At 50.9% G+C, this 16,756-nt stretch overlaps 5 protein-coding genes across 5 annotated transcripts; 1 reads left to right on the top strand and 4 right to left on the bottom strand.

The window, feature by feature from the left end:
* Window positions 1-128: 128 nt before the first annotated feature.
* Window positions 129-1,183, bottom strand: BDW74DRAFT_153539 (uncharacterized protein). Its single transcript, XM_073724539.1, has 2 exons — window positions 669-1,183; window positions 129-612 (listed from the first exon to the last, which is right to left on the bottom strand). The coding sequence occupies exons 1-2, from the start codon at window positions 1,027-1,029 to the stop codon at window positions 395-397; spliced, it is 579 nt and encodes a 192-aa protein (XP_073583530.1). The 5' UTR covers window positions 1,030-1,183; the 3' UTR covers window positions 129-394.
* A 204-nt stretch (window positions 1,184-1,387) lies between these two features.
* Window positions 1,388-4,945, top strand: BDW74DRAFT_22048 (DNA-directed DNA polymerase gamma MIP1). Its single transcript, XM_073732237.1, has 2 exons — window positions 1,388-1,611; window positions 1,662-4,945. The coding sequence occupies exons 1-2, from the start codon at window positions 1,446-1,448 to the stop codon at window positions 4,895-4,897; spliced, it is 3,402 nt and encodes a 1,133-aa protein (XP_073583529.1). The 5' UTR covers window positions 1,388-1,445; the 3' UTR covers window positions 4,898-4,945.
* BDW74DRAFT_22045 (uncharacterized protein) lies at window positions 4,946-5,263 on the bottom strand. The gene has a single exon (XM_073732236.1). It carries the CDS (start codon window positions 5,161-5,163, stop codon window positions 4,993-4,995), a length of 171 nt encoding a protein of 56 aa, XP_073583528.1. The 5' UTR covers window positions 5,164-5,263; the 3' UTR covers window positions 4,946-4,992.
* A 99-nt stretch (window positions 5,264-5,362) lies between these two features.
* On the bottom strand, window positions 5,363-7,055 carry BDW74DRAFT_168018 (gluconeogenesis factor YvcK family protein; the record flags this gene model as incomplete). Its single annotated transcript, XM_073726763.1, has 2 exons — window positions 5,363-6,789; window positions 6,851-7,055. The coding sequence occupies 2 exons, from the start codon at window positions 7,053-7,055 to the stop codon at window positions 5,363-5,365; spliced, it is 1,632 nt and encodes a 543-aa protein (XP_073583527.1).
* A 529-nt stretch (window positions 7,056-7,584) lies between these two features.
* atmA (DNA-binding protein kinase TEL1) lies at window positions 7,585-16,665 on the bottom strand (the record flags this gene model as incomplete). Its single annotated transcript, XM_073729192.1, has 9 exons — window positions 7,585-7,604; window positions 7,666-8,626; window positions 8,676-9,734; window positions 9,783-10,173; window positions 10,221-14,646; window positions 14,702-15,042; window positions 15,097-16,434; window positions 16,490-16,532; window positions 16,584-16,665. 9 exons carry the CDS (start codon window positions 16,663-16,665, stop codon window positions 7,585-7,587), a joined length of 8,661 nt encoding a protein of 2,886 aa, XP_073583526.1.
* Between the last annotated feature and the right edge of the window lie 91 nt (window positions 16,666-16,756).

Raw genomic sequence — 16,756 nt, 5'->3', positions numbered from 1 at the left:
GCCCCGGGCCCCGATCGGCCCGGACAAGGGCCCGGGGCTGGAACGTTGAGATGGGAATCTGGGCAGTGTCATACTACCAGGTTTGGGTTCAAGATTATGCAAGTATCAGGTCTAAATGTGTACGACGTGTATTGTTCTAGCTATGACAGTCCCAAAATCTCACGGCCTATATGCAATGCTGTGTAGCGATACTTCCAGAGCATCTTCATAATGTGCAGTAGTGGAGCGGCGACGAATACGAGTTGATGGGAGACAGACGTGGTCTATCCAACAGCGAGAAATGGAATACCGTAGTCGTCATTTGTGGCCACGGCATTCGCTACCTATACCCATACCTCGTCTCGGCGGTTCACGTATCTGTTAAATATCAAGATGTGGTTTTGCATGACCGTAGTCACGCAACCTTATTCTCGGCTGGATCTTTCCGCTTCTTGGTGAGAAGTTTGATTTCCAGAGGTACGAGATTTCTTTTTGATCCGGTCTGGTCCGCTCCGGATAGAGGCTGTCGACACTGGGGGCAGAGGCCCCTCGGAGTTTTACCGGCACGGTCCGCTCGCTGCTCTTCTGTCGTCGCCAACCATTCCATAATACATTTGTGACAGAATAAATGCCCTTAATCTGATTAGCATGTTGTACGTCTTCTCATTAATTATCGGAATATAACTTACCACATATTGTAGCGGTGGCGTTTTTGGGTGTCTCCATGCATACGGGGCATGTGTATGCAGTCAACCTTGAGCGGGCATTCCCACCACTACTTGATTGCTGCGCAGCAATAGCTTCTTCCCGTTGTTTTGCAAGGACCCTGGCTAGGGTAGAGTTTCCATCGACTTCGGTGAGATCAATCGATTCGATCGGCTCGTTATCTGGCTGAGGTGACGAAGATGAGATCGTCTGATTCGTGAGTCGACGACGTTTGCGAGTCCCTGACGGACCAGCCTGAGTAGTAGTCGAAGACTGTCGACGACGCGGCGGCGAAGATGATGGTATTTCAATCGCTGAGACGCGGCGTGAGGAGCCTGGCTCCATGATCGCGAGAGGTGAAGGTGAGTTTGATTTTGGATCACTCGGGGTCAAATTGAAGGACGGGCCTGCCCCCTCTGAGCAGTACGGTTTCTTGGGGCAAATATAAAGCTGAAAGGTTCATGGGTGTTGAATATGGCTATAACACAAAAGGCTCATTGTCTGGTGGAATGAGTTGGTCTTGGGTTTGCCCGCCTTACGATTGATAAGCGATAGATAGGCAGTATCGCCTGGATATCCTGGCGGTGGAAGCTCGGATCAACAGTAGCCCGAAGACTCCGAACCAGATTACTGGGACTTCCGACGATTCCTAGCGATAAGGCTCCCAGAGCTATCCGTATCTTGATCAGCCCTTTTCATTGATCAAAGTCAAGTTGGCTATATCATGGAGCTCATACGATCGCATTTTCATCGGCCATAATATGCTAAGAAGTCACTGCACACCCTGCACGAGGGGTATACCTCGTTTCCAATCTCAGAGACTTCGCGTTCGTCCATTTGCGTCGTCGCATAGTCCCTCGCCACTAGCTGCAAGGTATTACAGCACGCAGGATGGAAGCCCTGAGCTTCAGCGGAAGTCTCTGTCTGGTAAGCTTGTCAATACTCGCCGGTCAGGACACTCAATGCTGACTGCCTAGTTCCCGGTTTGGCCAGGTTCAATGAAATCGGCGTCCAACAAGTAAGCGATCATGTATTCTCCCAAGTTTTTTTCAACAAGTCGAAGCCGCCAGATCCGACCCTAGTCGCATTATCAAAAGATCATCTTGCACGTCATGAACTACTCGGAAAGGCGCAGGAGCACGCAGATCCTGTCGCCTTCGACTTGCCCTCTCTCCAGGGGCAAACCCTGGATGAACACTTTTTCAAGCTGGGAATGGATTCATCGGAACCGTATCTCACGTACTCGAAACAATATGCTGTCACGAACTCCCCGGAACTACCCCGCAAATGGGTCAGGCGCAGCGGATGGACCAAGTACAATAGGGATGGAACTTCGGAAGCGGTGGATGCTCCGAACGAAGCAATGCTCACTTTCGATACGGAAGTGATGTACAAGGAGAACCCATTTGCTGTCATGGCATGCGCCGTTAGCCCTACAGCGTGGTATGCATGGATATCTCCATGGTTATTGGGGGAGACGGAGAACGAAATTCAGCTTGTTCCTCTAGGCGACCCAACCCAACCCCGGATTGTCGTCGGACACAACATCGGCTACGATCGTGCGCGCGTTCTTGAGGAGTACAATCTCAAACAGACTGCCAATTTCTTTCTCGACACAATGTCGCTCCATGTCGCGGTGAACGGAATGTGCTCACAGCAACGGCCTACATGGATGCGTCATAAGAAGAACAGAGATCTAAGAGATAAGATTGCAAGTGACAGTAACTCTGTCGAGCTTGCAGCTCTGATTGAGAACAAAATGATAAGGGAAGAGGAAGAAGAGCTTTGGGTCGGAAGAAGCTCGGTCAATTCCCTTAGAGATGTGGCCAAATTTCACTGTGATGTCACCATCGACAAGTCTCAGCGAGATTATTTCGGCGAGCTCGACAAATCGCAAATACTGGGAAAGCTGGATGAGCTGCTCGATTACTGCGCTGCTGATGTCGCAATTACGCATCGTGTGTACAAGAAGGTCTTCCCGAACTTTCTTGATACTTGCCCACACCCTGTCAGCTTTGGCGCTCTTAGGCATCTCTCTTCTGTGATTCTTCCGGTTAATCAGACCTGGAAAGAGTACCTTGAGAGTGCTGAATCGACTTATCATCAAAGACTAGGCGATGTACAGCGAAGACTTCTCGAGCTATGTGATGAGGCCTTGAGTGTCAAGGAGGATCCCGAGAAGTATAATAACGACCCTTGGCTACGACAGCTGGACTGGTCTGGTCAGGAGGTCAAGATGGTGAAGGGGAAGAAGAAGGGAGACCCTCCTCGGCCGGCAGCTAGACAGAAGAAGCCTGGCATGCCGCAATGGTATAAAGACTTGTTCGCTTCGAACAACGCAGACATCAATTTATCGGTGCGAACACGAATCGCGCCCATTCTACTGAAGCTTTCGTGGGACACACATCCATTGATCTGGTCAGATAAGCACGGTTGGACATTCAAGGTTCCTCGCGAGAAGGCTCGCCAGTACGAGAATCAACCCGTAGTCCAATGCGACATGTCCGAGGAAAAGAACACAGAGCTACAGAGTGACACGAACCATATATACTTCAAACTTCCTCACAAAGATGGACCCACAGCCCGCTGCGTCAGTCCGTTGGCCAAAGGATACTTACAGTATTTTGAGCGTGGTACACTATCTTCTCAATACGCTCTTGCCAAGGAAGCTCTTGAGATGAATGCCTCCTGCTCCTACTGGATTAGTGCCCGTGACAGAATCATGGGCCAATTGGTTGTTTATGAGGATAGCGTACGATCTGCCACTCCCAAACAGGACGGCCAAAGCACTGGATACATATTACCTCAAATTATTCCAATGGGCACTATCACTCGAAGAGCCGTGGAGAACACGTGGCTTACGGCAAGTAACGCCAAAGGAAACCGTGTCGGCTCCGAACTAAAAGCAATGATCAAAGCGCCACCGGGCTATGCTTTCGTTGGTGCCGATGTCGACTCTCAAGAGCTGTGGATTGCAAGTCTTATTGGAGATGCTCAATTCCAGCTTCATGGCGGAAATGCGATTGGTTTCATGACTCTTGAGGGGTCCAAGGCTGCAGGGACTGACATGCATTCACGCACCGCCAAGATCCTGGGCATTTCGCGCAATGATGCAAAGGTGTTCAATTATGGACGTATCTACGGTGCTGGTGTCAAGTTCGCCGCTACATTACTGCGCCAGTTCAATCCAAGCCTGTCCGAGAGAGAAACTCAAGCGATCGCTTCCAGGCTCTACAAAGAAACCAAAGGTGCCAAAACCACACGCCGCCTATTGGCCGAGAGCCCCTTCTGGCGTGGAGGCACGGAATCATTCGTTTTCAATAAACTCGAAGAGTTTGCCGATCAGGAACGACCGCGCACGCCAGTCCTGGGCGCTGGTATCACCGAAGCCCTAATGCGACGCTTCATCAACAAAGGTAGTTTCATGACATCTCGTATCAACTGGGCTATCCAGTCTTCGGGTGTCGACTATCTCCACATGTTGATCATTGCTATGGACTATCTCATTCGACGGTATAATATCCAGGCGCGTCTAGCCATTACGGTCCACGACGAAATTAGATACCTCGTTAAGGAGGAAGATAAATACCGCGCCGCCCTAGCTTTGCAAGTTTCCAACGTCTGGACACGTGCCATGTTCTCCCAGCAAGTCGGCATCAACGACCTGCCTCAGTCGTGTGCCTACTTCTCCCAAGTCGACATTGACCACGTTCTGCGAAAAGAGGTCGACATGGACTGCGTGACCCCCTCTCATCCACACAAGATCCCCCACGGCGAAACCCTAGACATCACCCAACTCCTCGACAAGAACGCGGAAGCCCGCCTCGACCCATCAATAACCCCCGTCTCACCCCCAACACCCGAAAAATACACCTACACCCCCCGCAAAACCGTCATGTCCGCCCTCCAAACCTCCGAACACCCCGCTCTCATCAAAGCCCAAATCACAAAAGACGATAAAGAGCTCCGTGATATCATCAAGGAAGTCACGAAACTCAATACCTCTGGCAAACCAACAGAGACGAGCTCGCGGTCGAACACGCGCTCCAAATCTACGACGAATCATGCAGCGGAGCCCCAGAAAGCCATCCTCATGGATATTGGCTCGGGCCTGTACGGTGGCGGTTTCCGCGACTTCTCCCCGGGGAGCAGGCCTCCTCAGGTCAACCTCCCTCGGCAGCCGTGGAAGCCGCGACCAACGGCCAGGGCGTAGTTGTTCGTCTTCACTTCTGTCTTTCTATCGACTAACCTAACAAGCTTTTTTCATTTCCTTTGTATATGTCCTTTTCCGGTGTAATCCTTTTGGATCTACACCACCTCCACTATACTTCGTCGATGTATTATACGACTAATGATGCATGGGATCGGCGTCTGTTTTGTGCATTGGGCTGGGTTGGGCTGGGGTGTCTGGTGCGGAGTCAGATTATGAACATGGTCTTGTCCTGTCTTGGATACTGTATTGTTATTGGGAGGGGCCATTATGGTGTTCGGCAATGTTTGAGAGAGGGAGAAAAGACATTGAATCTGGTACTTCTAGCACCCTATCTAGATACCAGTCTGTATTAACTAAGTATACTCTAACATCAAAAAACAGAATTACCACACGGTTTCTACCAAATTCTTTGCTCTTGATCTTGATCTAATCTACTCAATGAGGCACCCCTCTTCCAATTTCCAATTACTGGACACCCCTCTTCCTCGCCGGATCCAATGTATTCCGTCGACTGACGGCCCCTCTAATCATCCCGTCTCCTTTCTTCCCTAGTACAACCTCCAAAGCCTGAATCAGGCCGTTCGAGTCGTACCTCATGCCCAGCGGTGCCTCGCTTTCACCTCCGGCCCCATCATGACTCGAGGCGATCTTCCGTCCGTAGAGACGCAGCGTCTCGATGCCCATCTCCGCAAGCCGTTCTCTGTCCACGTGCGGTGTACCCGGTCCCTCGAGGTGTAGAACGTGCGTGACGTACGAGGTGTATGGGAGGACGAGTTTGCCGGATTCTGATGCTAAAGAAGGGAACGACTCTTTGCCATTGACGGGACTAAGTACCGGGGCTAAAGTCGAGGAAGTGGAATGCGAACGAGTATGCGGGTGTGGCGGATCAAACGTCGCCCGCCCACGACTCTCCTCTCCCGCGCGCGTGATCGCTTCGATGAAGTCGACGGCCGTAAATGGATCCGAAGGCGGGCCTGTCTCGCGATCTAAAGAGCCGTTCAGGATAAGGATCTTATGACGGGCGGGAGACGAGACGATGGCCTGCCCGACGCCCTGCAGGATTAAACTGGGGATAAGCGATGTATACAGTGAGCCGATGCTGTATATGATCGCTTGGGCGTCGCGCAGGGATTCTAGGGCCCGTGGGTTGGCGCGCGGTCTGATTTCCTGGCCGTAGGGGTTGATGTACCACACTCTCGTGATGCGAGCGGGGAGATCCTCATTGTCAGACTTGGAGAAGTTAATGTTCTTGTTTTGCAGGTGCGGGAGGAAGCCCGGTGGTTGGTCGTCTTCGTTCAGAGCTGTGTCGAGAACATCAGAGGGCTCCGTGTAGTCGATTGTCGTTGCTAGCTCGACGTTGGCTCCGTTTCCGTTCTGTTCGGGGTGGAGCGTTGTTCGCGGTCGTGGGGAGGCGGGGCGCGGTGGGAGGGACGGGTGAGAGATGCTGTTTTGGCCTACGATGATGGTTCCGTTGGCGAGGGAGGCGGAGATGTGGTGGGAGAAGTTGGAGTTGATGGCGGGGATGACGCGGATGAGGTCTGAGGAGACGTCGCAGATGCTGCCGAGGAGGTAGATGGCGCTCTCGAAGCTCCCGCTAAAGAGGCGCGCGCCGGTCAGGAAGAGATTGCCGACGCTGGCGGAGGCGAAGTCGAAGGTTGATGACGGGGGTCGAGCGCGCTTGAGGATTTCTAGGTTGAGGAGGTTGAAGAAGGACCTGATGAGTTCCTTCTTTGCTGGTGTGATGGACTTCCATAAGGGGGATGTCCCGTCCACGATGGAGAGCCACTCCCTGTGAGCGGTTTCGTCTGGTGGTAGTCTATAGTTGAACATTGTTTTGATGGCCGAACGCTCCGAGTTAGGAGACGATGGTGGGATCAGACGGACCAGTCTACCTGCATGGCATTAGCGATTGGAGCATAGACATGATAGAATGACAAAGCCCTGAGTACTCACTCCTTACATCACCGATCCCAGGACCACCAAATATCCGTATCAGCTCTGAGGATGAACCACCATTGTCACTGATGGGGATGATGTAGCTCAGAGGGCAATCCTTGCTCTCTCGGACAGAATCAAACACATCGACAAGGTTGTTGGCAGCGCTTCCTCCGGAGAAGACCACAAGGCCCCTGTTTGGCGCAGAGGGCGTGCTTGACATCTGCTTTCCGATTAGCTTGTGTCAAAATCAAGGGCTAAGAATGGACATACCGGAATGCTCAGATGAATTCTAGTGATCTTGTAAAATAAATGATAGGCACAACTCAGTGCACAACTCTTAACACATATATACTCTGACAAAGGCAGGGGTATTGATAAGGCCACGCGACCAGAAGAACTTGTTGCCAAGCTTCCAGAACGTTTTTTGATTCAGTGGCGGATGCAAAAACAATCTAAGAACACCAGATCTACGGTGAAGGCGAGGGAGATCTAGTCCAGCTGGATGAGTTGCCCGGTTCGGTAAAAGAAAGAGCGGAGGAAGATTTGCAGGGAAGGCGAGGAGGCAAAATCCCGAGGTCACGCCCACGTCAAAGGCCAGCGATAACAGGATAGGGCTGCCAGTCTATTTATAACCTCAAGCTGATAAGTGGTTGAAATCACGACACATCCATGTTACAGATATTTTCTATGTGTTTCTTCTATCAATAATCCATCAATAATGCCGGTACCCCAGATTGCTAGTCTAACGCTCATGCATATGCGGCCCAGCCTGCCCACATCAGTTAGTCATTAATGCTCCTCAATATAGAAAGATAGAAAAGGAAACATACCGCAGTATAAAACAGCAAGATTCTTCTCGTCAGTCGCCTGCTGAATCAACTCGTTCACTGTCGCCGTAGCACTCAGCGTCTTGCTCAGCTTCTTCGCAACAACAGTCAGCGCTCGATCCGCCTCGCTCGGCTCGTTCGTCGGCCGTTGCTGATCGACCGCAGACCCAGGTAGTACTGGAGGCCCATCGCCAGGGTCCTGCTCCTGCATCTTCCTCATTCGGAGCGGAGACACTGTCCAGCTGTACAGCGGATCGTACCTCAGCACGTCAAGAATCGTCATGATGCTGTACGATTCCTGGCGCAGCGCTTCAAGGGTGAATTCGCAGCAGCGTCGGAAGACACCTTCTGTCTTGGCGATGCCCATACCGTCTACCAGGTCGCGCGTTAGGCGGAAGGGAACGACTTCGGGGACGGGTAGAACGCGTCCTTGTTCGAAGGCGACACCCAAGTCGATGTGTACAACTTCGCCCGTTCGCTCGTCCAGGAGGATGTTATGGCCGTGCCGATCTCCGAGGCCAAGAACGTGTCCCAGTATAGAAATAGCGGCGGTGCTTTGGGTATACGATAGCCTTCGCCCGAACCAGTCGTCTGGGTTATTGAACTTCTCCATGAAGAAGTAGCGCATAACAGGGTGGAACTTCTCGGTTACCTGGCGGTATGTCCGCACTCGTTGCTCGAAGGACCGTGTCTGTACGTCGGCGATGTGTTTGCGGCAGACATTCGGCTTCATGTCTTTGGGGTAGTATCTTTGATGCGCGGGCATCAGGAAATCATTGAGTGGTATCGTATGCGGGACGAATTCAATGATACCCGAATTGGAGGTTAAGGGCAGGACCTTGTAGGCTCTGATTCCTAGATTCCGCTGTCGGGTCGCTTGGTAGTCCTTGAGAAGACTGCTGACTTGTTCGAATACCTGCTCCATGATAGCGTCCTGTCGTAGATCGTCGTTGCCTCCTTTGAACTAGGATATTGTTAGTCCGTCGTCTAGAAAAATCGTGGATAAACCTTACCAGTTGCTTATATCGTACACCATTGCTGGCTATGGCCGTGACAATCTTAGGCGCGCTCACACCAGATGCGATCGTGAACTCAGGAAGATACTTGGTAAGCTTGGGTACATCACTATAGTCGCAATCAACGCGGATATCAATCTTCATCGTCGGCGGAGGTAGCCTTTGATTGACAATATCCTGCTCAAGACGCATACCAGTGGGCAATTTGTTCAGCCGAACCTTTGCACCGCTCTTCGCTTTGTCGCCCAACTGATCAACAGCAAAGCGAACATAATTAATATTTGTGTTATGAATTGCCACCCATAGAGTGCTTGTAGCTCGATCGCTTTTCATATGGTCGGCTAGCTTCGTGGCCGCTCGATTGCGCGACAGAGCTGACTGGTCTCTTCCACCCCTGGATTTGCTGCTCGCAAAGATCTGATACATCCCGTGGAACGGATGCTCGCTGCATATCCGGTGAATCAGGGCAGCCAGCAGGTCCTGAAAATCGTCTTGGACGTCCAGAAGACGCGAGGTCAGCTGGTTCATTAGAGGAGCGAATTTGCGACTCGGGACGTCGGCGAGGTATTTTGAAACTGCGCTATTGGCAATATCGCTGTGCGACTGGGCGAGCCAGAGGGCGCAGAAGCGGAGAACGTCGTTGTTGTATGTTTCGCTTTCTCTCAAGCAAACGAGGTAGTTCTCGAGGCACTGCTGCAGGAAAGCTTCTCGGCTCCGCTTGAGACGCTGATACTCGCGATCATCGAGATCGAACCACTGCTTCGTCTTTGCCCGGTGGAATTTGAGGTTGTCTCGTTCTTTTCCTTCCGCTGATCTCATCATCGCATCGAGAGCCAGTACTTCCTTTTCCTTGCGGTCACGGAGTTGCTCAACTCGTTTAAAGTCTTCTAGCCCGTCGGGGTTTTGTAGTTGCTGGTCACAGAACATGGCGAATCCATGGTAGACTCGTCCTGCGTCTTCCCCTTCGCGACCTTTCAGTTCTTTGACTGCGGGCGTCAGGTAGTTCTGGATGATAGCCTCTGGTTTCTCCAGCCGAGCTTCGGCAATATGGTGGCCCTGGCTACATTAGTCGCGTGTCTTGACTCAACTTCAGGATGCGCTTACTAAGGTAACGAGAAGCTCCGCGCGGCTCACTGGAATATGTTGCTTGTGAAGGTCATTCCTGTCCCTTAGCTGCTGGAGTATCTGTATTGAAGGCGCCATTTCACCCTGGTCCCATAGCACATTGGCTAGGTCGAACTTCGCCACACCTTCAACATTGAGTCCCAATAAGGCGCTCTGGTCCGCAAGTTTTGACAGATAGACCGCGGATTTCAACGAAGCCTGAGCAATCCCATGGTCTCTGGCTATTTGCAGGGACTGGCGAACCACCTTGACTTCAAGCAGCTGCGCAGAAATGTCGTTCACACCCAACGAAGATTTGAGATAATCCTTCTGCTTTATAGAAGAGAACAGGGTTTCATGCGAGTTCATGATCTCGCCGACCTCCTGGACGCTATTTGTCGTTAGTAATAGCCTATCATTAGAAAGAGGTACACCTACTCAGTGGTTTTGAGCCAGGAGGTCCTGCTCGAGATCTTCATCCATTGCTGATCAAAGTCAGCGGCCGATTGTGAAATGAGAACGTCTTCGATTTCAGTCAAAACTCCCAGCGTCCTCATAGCAGTGCGTAGAGACTTCGCCGACCGGCAATCGCTATCGATCAGAGTCAAGCTGCTCTTGAAGCTTTCGTCAATAGATTCACGCATATCAACGAGCGCCCCCGGGGTGTTGATGGTCTGAAAGGCTTTAAAAATTGTTGCTGAAGGGGACGTGTTCAGCGGCGAGACGGGTATATCCCACTGGCGCAGATTCGTGGCAGCCTTGAGCATACTGTCGAATGGAATCCCAGTATCGCTCGAACTTCCACGCGCACCGAGCATAGAGTTCGCGATTCCCTGGAGATTGGTCGAGTTCAGTGCTTTGAGAACGCCGTAACTATTCCCAGTCCCAGTTATTTGGACCTGACTGTCGTACTGAGCGCTCTGGAATAAAAGGTTCTTGAAATCGGAGCTTTCGTGCTCCAGCGTCTCCATCACGGAATCCAGGGAAGACGACTGCTGAATGCCATAGAAGAAGTCCGGGTCGTCGATGCTCTTGAAAATGTCATGCAGTAAGCCCGCTGGAGGTTCGTACTTAACAACCGATGATCGGCGAGAGCCAGTCATAGAGCGAGATGCATGAATTTCCAGGAACAGGAGGGCCGTCTTTGGCATCCGGCACCTACTGGCGGCTGCGGAAGCTACCGCGTAGTCGATTTCCAACCAGCTCTCGCGGTCGACGATTGTATTCTCCTTCGGCTGAGGCTGATCGCGAAGGTAGAGAATGCAGTTGATAATTAGCCGTGCGTGAGGAATAGTCCTTTCTTCAGTATTTTGCAAGGCTGCGTTGAAGATTTGTGACATGTTCTCTCCTATATCATCCACATCGCCTGCAATTTCCGCCAGTAGAGCATCGTGCAGGATGTAGGGCAATATTTGGGTGGCCAGATCAGGAATGAGATATAGAATGCTCCTCAATGGTCCGATCACCGGGTCAACTGCAACTGTCTTCGATAGGAAGAGACCGACGTTGCGTGCCCAGATGAATGCTGGGAGGCTGAGGTCCCATCCTTGTATGCTGTCTAGTTCCTTGGCTTCTAGCGCGTTCAAAGATATTCCCGGGCACAAGTAAGGGCTCCAGGTGAGTGCTTTCAAGAGAGGAGGAGGAATTATACCAGCACAGGGCTCAAAGTCTGGGAACCCAGTCAAGTTACTAACAATAAGTTGTAATGTGCGTTCAATTGACCCAGGTCGACTGCTGTTCAACAGCATGTTGCAAAGAATCTCCAGGATGCTTGCCTTGGAGCGACAGAGGATATCAACCGGTTGGGTTGAAGAAGAGCGAAAGAGGTCAAGATCCTGTTCCCTCAAAAGAGCGTCATTGATCTTACCGGTAGCTGCAAAGGCCTTTCCGATGACTCTAGCTGCCCACGATCTGTACTCTGGGCCGGGATTAAAGTCTCGAAGAGTCTGGCAGACAGTGATAGAATTAGATATAGCATCTTCGTCCCGTTCAACGGTGGTGAGATTATAGCCATTTGCTGCTTCTGGCGTGGAGCAAAGCAACGAAAGCACACGGTCAGACATAGGCTTGCCCAGGAGACTGTCCTCTAATTGGCGGTCCTTGAGGACTTGGACCAATATGTCACTTTCGTTCGAAGCGAGGGAGAAGGATTTGGAGAACCGCCAATAACGCTCGGACGACTCCCCACTTGAAGCCGGAGTGTAGGCGTAAACATACTCAGAAAACCACTCACTAAATGCTTCAACGCTTTCTACCGCGGTTTGTGACTGATTCCCCTGCCGAGAGCTTTTGAGGGGAGAATTCCGAAACCTGCGCAGCAACAGCTTGATGGAGACAGCAATGCCAGCCATCAGACCCGGTTTCTCAGTCAAATATGTCTTCCCGGCTTCAAACAGATAATAAAAAATGGCCAGTGCATCCTCGGAACAAGATATATCCACAAGAAAAGGTTGAAGCCCGTGGATAAGCATCTCAAACGGATAGTCGCTCAGCATTACGGGCCCAGCCACGCATATCAAGACCTTGATCTTCCGTAGCACAGAGCAAGCATGCAAAGAGCCCAGGGCGGGGTGGATTGACTCCAAAAGTGTTCGACAGACGTAAGACGCGAGAGTAGGAGTCCAGATGGTTTCGAGCTCGTATCCACTTCGTTTGCATAGAAACTCCAGCTCATCGAGCAGATACCGCGCCCTGAACGACGGTTGCTGATTTCCCGGCAGCACGGTCTTCACAGAACACTTGCTACTAATGCTCCTGAAGGTCTCAAGCGCTTCTCGAAAGCTTTCTCGTTTTGTGAACGCTTTTTCCACTTGCTCATACAGATCGAGTGACCCGAAAAAGGTGGCTATGATTTGTGGAAACTGTGCCTCCACGAGTTTCACGAACATATCTGTACCTAGGATCTTCTTGAGTCGATTCTCTACACCTTTGGGTTGACTCCCTTGTCCAGGAGGAGTGCTTATGTCACGAGCTATTGCGTATGCTTCTGCTTTGTAAAAGGAGTCCGTCAGGAGCTCAACAAAAGGCCGGCCCATGAGCTCCGAGAACTCCGCAGCATCACTTTCACTAGCACGCATCATTATCTGCCCGACGATCTCATCTTGGGCATCGGACAGCATGTCCTCAAGGCTAGCATACCCAAATATGCTGAAGGGCATGGAGGTCACCGACTGCGTTTCAGTCCACGTGTATAGAATTTGAGAAGAGAAAAGCCGAAATATCTCTTTCGCGTCTTGAAGCCCAAGCGCATCCGAGACGTTGCGTAAACACTTTTCTGCGTACCAAATAGAATGGCGTACCTGAGCTGGAGTTTCGAAGATGTGGTAAATACTCCTTCGAAGCAACGTGTGCCACTTCGATGCAAGCTGGGCGAGCAGAAACAAACGAACAGCGATCCCTTCTTCCCAGCTAGGATCCCTTGGTAAGCACTCGAGGACGTCATTGAAGATAGCATCGTGGTCTTTGAGAAGTAATTGCCCAAGTAACTCTGGAAACAGGCTACCCGCATAGAACTTAACCAGCACATCTCCGTCTCCAATGATCTTGAAAAGAGTTGTTCTGGGAGACGGGCTTGATTGGCCACTTGAGTAGGCGGGATTCAAGCTCATGATATCTCCTAGGAGTTTTGCGAATGCAATCAGAACGGACGATGATGCCCTCCCTTTCTTGAGGAAGACTTCCGTGAACCAGGTATAGATGTCTGCGGCTGAGTCACTGAGGCTGTCCTGAGCTTCGCTGGTCCACGAACTAGCAAGGCTGCTCATCATGTGAATACAAAGTAAGTGTGAGTTTTCACAGCGCTCCAACTCGTATGACTGGAGACACTTTTCGCCCAGCTCTTCGAGTAGTCCAAGTAGAGATTCTCGGTCCATTCCTGCGCATGAGTTGTAGACGTAGGGTAGAAGCTCATGCGCAGCTAGAAGATCAACTTCGTCGAGATCGTTCAGATATTGACACAAAGTCCCACCGTCTGGCTGTTGTGATGCAGAATGTCGCAAATAGGACCTCTCATAGACGGAGACAAGGACAGTCATGTAGCGCTGAAAGCTTGCAGAGTCTTGCAATAGTGGCACATCTTTCCGGTTAGTCGATATTATGCTTGACACTTCTTCGAGCTGGTCAGTTGATTCCAGAAATTGGTCATCCAAGTCCATAGTATCCTCGGTAGAGGCCGACAACCTCTTTCTCTGGGACTGTCGTTGACTCTCAAGGACTTTACTCAAAGGAACAATCAATTCATATAGCGCTTTGTGGATTGCAGTTGTTAGTCTGGAGAAACTTGTTTCCAAATGAAGAAAAGGAGGAAGAAGCGATAAACTAGAAAGCACAAAAGCAGATTCATGTGAAGCCAGGAATGAGCAAATGCTCTCCCATATATGACGGTTGTTTGAGAGCAAGGTTTGTGATCGAGAGTCTGGCTTTTCAGGTAGGCAAGATGTATAGATGGCAACGGTAATGCAGAAGGACGTAAGAATCTGCACAATATCTGGTGTGATATGGCGTGACTTATCCTCAGATAGTGATTTCCAGGAGTGCAGGAAGTGTTCTGATTTTGCTTGCAACAAGTCAAGGATGCTCAGATCATTGGGATCTGGCTGTGTGAATTTTTGGAGACAACCGGCCGCTTTAATATCCCAGATATCATAGAGATCGATCAGATCTTGTATATCGAAGAGGTAGCGCCAAATTTGCTTGTTGCTGTGATAAAAGTACCAGCACCTTGCAACAACGCCTGTTGGTCCTTTATATGGAGCCCTATGTAAGCTAAAAGGCCTGTTGGTGCAAGCCAATATCAGGTCCAAGAGCTCCAAGGGACGTGCAAATACGGCAAGTTGTGATGTCTGTGTTCGGTCGGTTATGGTTCCTAGACGGTGTCGTTAGCGTGTGGAGCGCTTTGAATTGAATGGAAAGGGATGTACCAATAGACCACGCGTCCCGGAGCCACGCGCAGATTTGTGTAGAAGCATTTGAGACAGATCCTGGGTTGATCTGAGCTATCATCCTGATGAAGCTCGCCCATAAATCAAGGGACGAGTCCGATAGTACTGACGGCCCGTTTAAGTTGACAAATGAGAGCATCGAATTAATTGTGTCTGCAACCGCGGAATAGTCTAGAAGACCATAATGAAGGATGCTGTTCTGTAGATGACAAGCGGCTCTAGAGGTAAGTTGAGACGTAGATGCGCGAGACGTTAATTCCCAGACTTGCTGCCAATATTTCTCCAGAGACGTCGCATTTGCCCCGGGACTAGCTGCAATACTAGGCAACCTTTATCAGCAACAGGACCTCGGTCAAAATGTCTAGTCAACCCACCTTGCAATAGCGATCATTGTCCAGGATGACGCCGTAGCGTTGTCGTCATGTATGTTCGTAATCAATCTTTCCAACAAAGCCTCCTTTGACTCGATGCAGGTATAGTGGTTGGGGAGGAAAGGAATCAGTTGCAAAGCACATATCCTTCTGATGCCAAAAGATCCTGCGGAGTCACGGAAAACATCATCTATCTTCGAGGTAAGGCGCTGTTTCTTACTCGGGGTTTCGTCCTCGCCAGGAGGAGGCGAAAGCAAGCGCGTGGCCAGCTCTTCGGACAATTCTAGCAACCTCGCCATAACCCACACTACCGTCCAGTTGTGATCAGACCTGGCACTCTCCAGCCTCGGCCATAGAGTATGGCGACCAGGGCTTTTGGTATCAAATACCAACTCATCGACCTGAAGAATGTCCTTCTCAGGACGTCTAAAGTACTGGCGTTGTAATGTGATGATAAGTCCATCAATGGCAGCTAGCAGGGTCTCATCCGGGTTCCTCCGGGTTTCATCGGTCAGAAACAGCACAACCATCATCATGGTGACAAGTAACTCGTCCCTCAAACCTATTAACTTGGTGCTCCAGTGTCTCCGAATCACTGGGAGTAGGTCCATCAAGGTGTCTCGAATGAGTTCGGAGTTGTCGAATATGATTCTCATCGCCACCGTGTTGATAGCACTAAAGGCCGTTTGATGACCATTTCCCACAAGTGGAGACGAGCCTACATATTTCGTCAAACCCAGCAGTATGCCCTCTGCATGCTCCTGGAGAGGCGCGTTCGGGACCCCTGCGAGTATTCTAATGCATGTGAGGGCTTCTTCGACAGCACCCGTAGGCCCTTTCGGTTTGTCCCTAACGGCCAATGCGGGTGTCATTCTGGATGGCGTTGATCGGCCGCCACTAGCTCCCAAGTAGTCGTCCATGATGGACGTTTGTGGACTCCATGTGCTTGACTGGCTGTCATCGCCATTTGATGCATTGATGACTTTCAGGCAGAAGTTTATGACAGTCTCCCATTCCTCCACTCCCAAATGCTCAACATGCGGAGGATAGTGCAGGATTGTACTTAGACACTTTGTGTAATCCACGCTGAGAATCTCGAACAGTGCACTATCCGGACTGACCAAGACGTCAGTAATATGGTCAAGAACGGCGCGCACCGTTTTAGTACGCAGGTTACGCAGAAATGTCTCAACAGCCGTGCGAAGGGCAGATGCACAGGCGGATAGACGAGTGGAAGCAGCTCCCTTCGAAGCCACTTTGTTATATGCCGACTTCTCTGTGGAGAGGAGCCGGAATAGTGATTCAAAGATTTTGTGGCAGGCCTTGTCGGTCATAGACTGCCTAGATAAGGTGTACGTCAATACACATCCGGACTCTCCAGTCAGAAGCTCCATACAGTTTTGAGCTCCGTTTATTCTTCTGGAGGATATGTTTCAAGTCTAGCGGGCGTTAGGCAGTGTGACAAAGGCATCAATTGAAAGTCAACGAACCAGCTAAGCCATCTGTGCGCTCCTTAATCTTCTCCGACGACAGAAGCGCAATCGCTCCATCGAGGGTGATCTCTCCGCCCATTGTAGGAGCTTGTTGATGTTGACTACTCTCTCGCGCTGGGGAAACAGTGGGTTGCCGCTCGTTGCTCAGCCGGGAGCGCTCAGCAGCCCCA

Source organism: Aspergillus multicolor (assembly GCF_047715735.1).
Source record: "Aspergillus multicolor strain CBS 133.54 unplaced genomic scaffold BDW74scaffold_13, whole genome shotgun sequence".
Classification (NCBI taxonomy): Eukaryota; Fungi; Ascomycota; class Eurotiomycetes; order Eurotiales; family Aspergillaceae; genus Aspergillus; species Aspergillus multicolor.
This window is presented reverse-complemented; position numbering and strand designations above follow the sequence as displayed.

Bases quoted from the DNA above. Each gene is read 5' to 3' on its own strand.
- BDW74DRAFT_153539 (XM_073724539.1), bottom strand. From the start codon at position 1,029: ATGGAGCCAGGCTCCTCACGCCGCGTCTCAGCGATTGAAATACCATCA. The intron at 613-668 runs GTAAGTTATATT...AATCAGATTAAG, and splicing joins CGCCACCGCTACAATATGTG to GGCATTTATTCTGTCACAAA.
- BDW74DRAFT_22048 (XM_073732237.1), top strand. From the start codon at position 1,446: ATGCTAAGAAGTCACTGCACACCCTGCACGAGGGGTATACCTCGTTTC. The intron at 1,612-1,661 runs GTAAGCTTGTCA...CTGACTGCCTAG, and splicing joins TCAGCGGAAGTCTCTGTCTG to TTCCCGGTTTGGCCAGGTTC.
- BDW74DRAFT_22045 (XM_073732236.1), bottom strand. From the start codon at position 5,163: ATGGCCCCTCCCAATAACAATACAGTATCCAAGACAGGACAAGACCAT.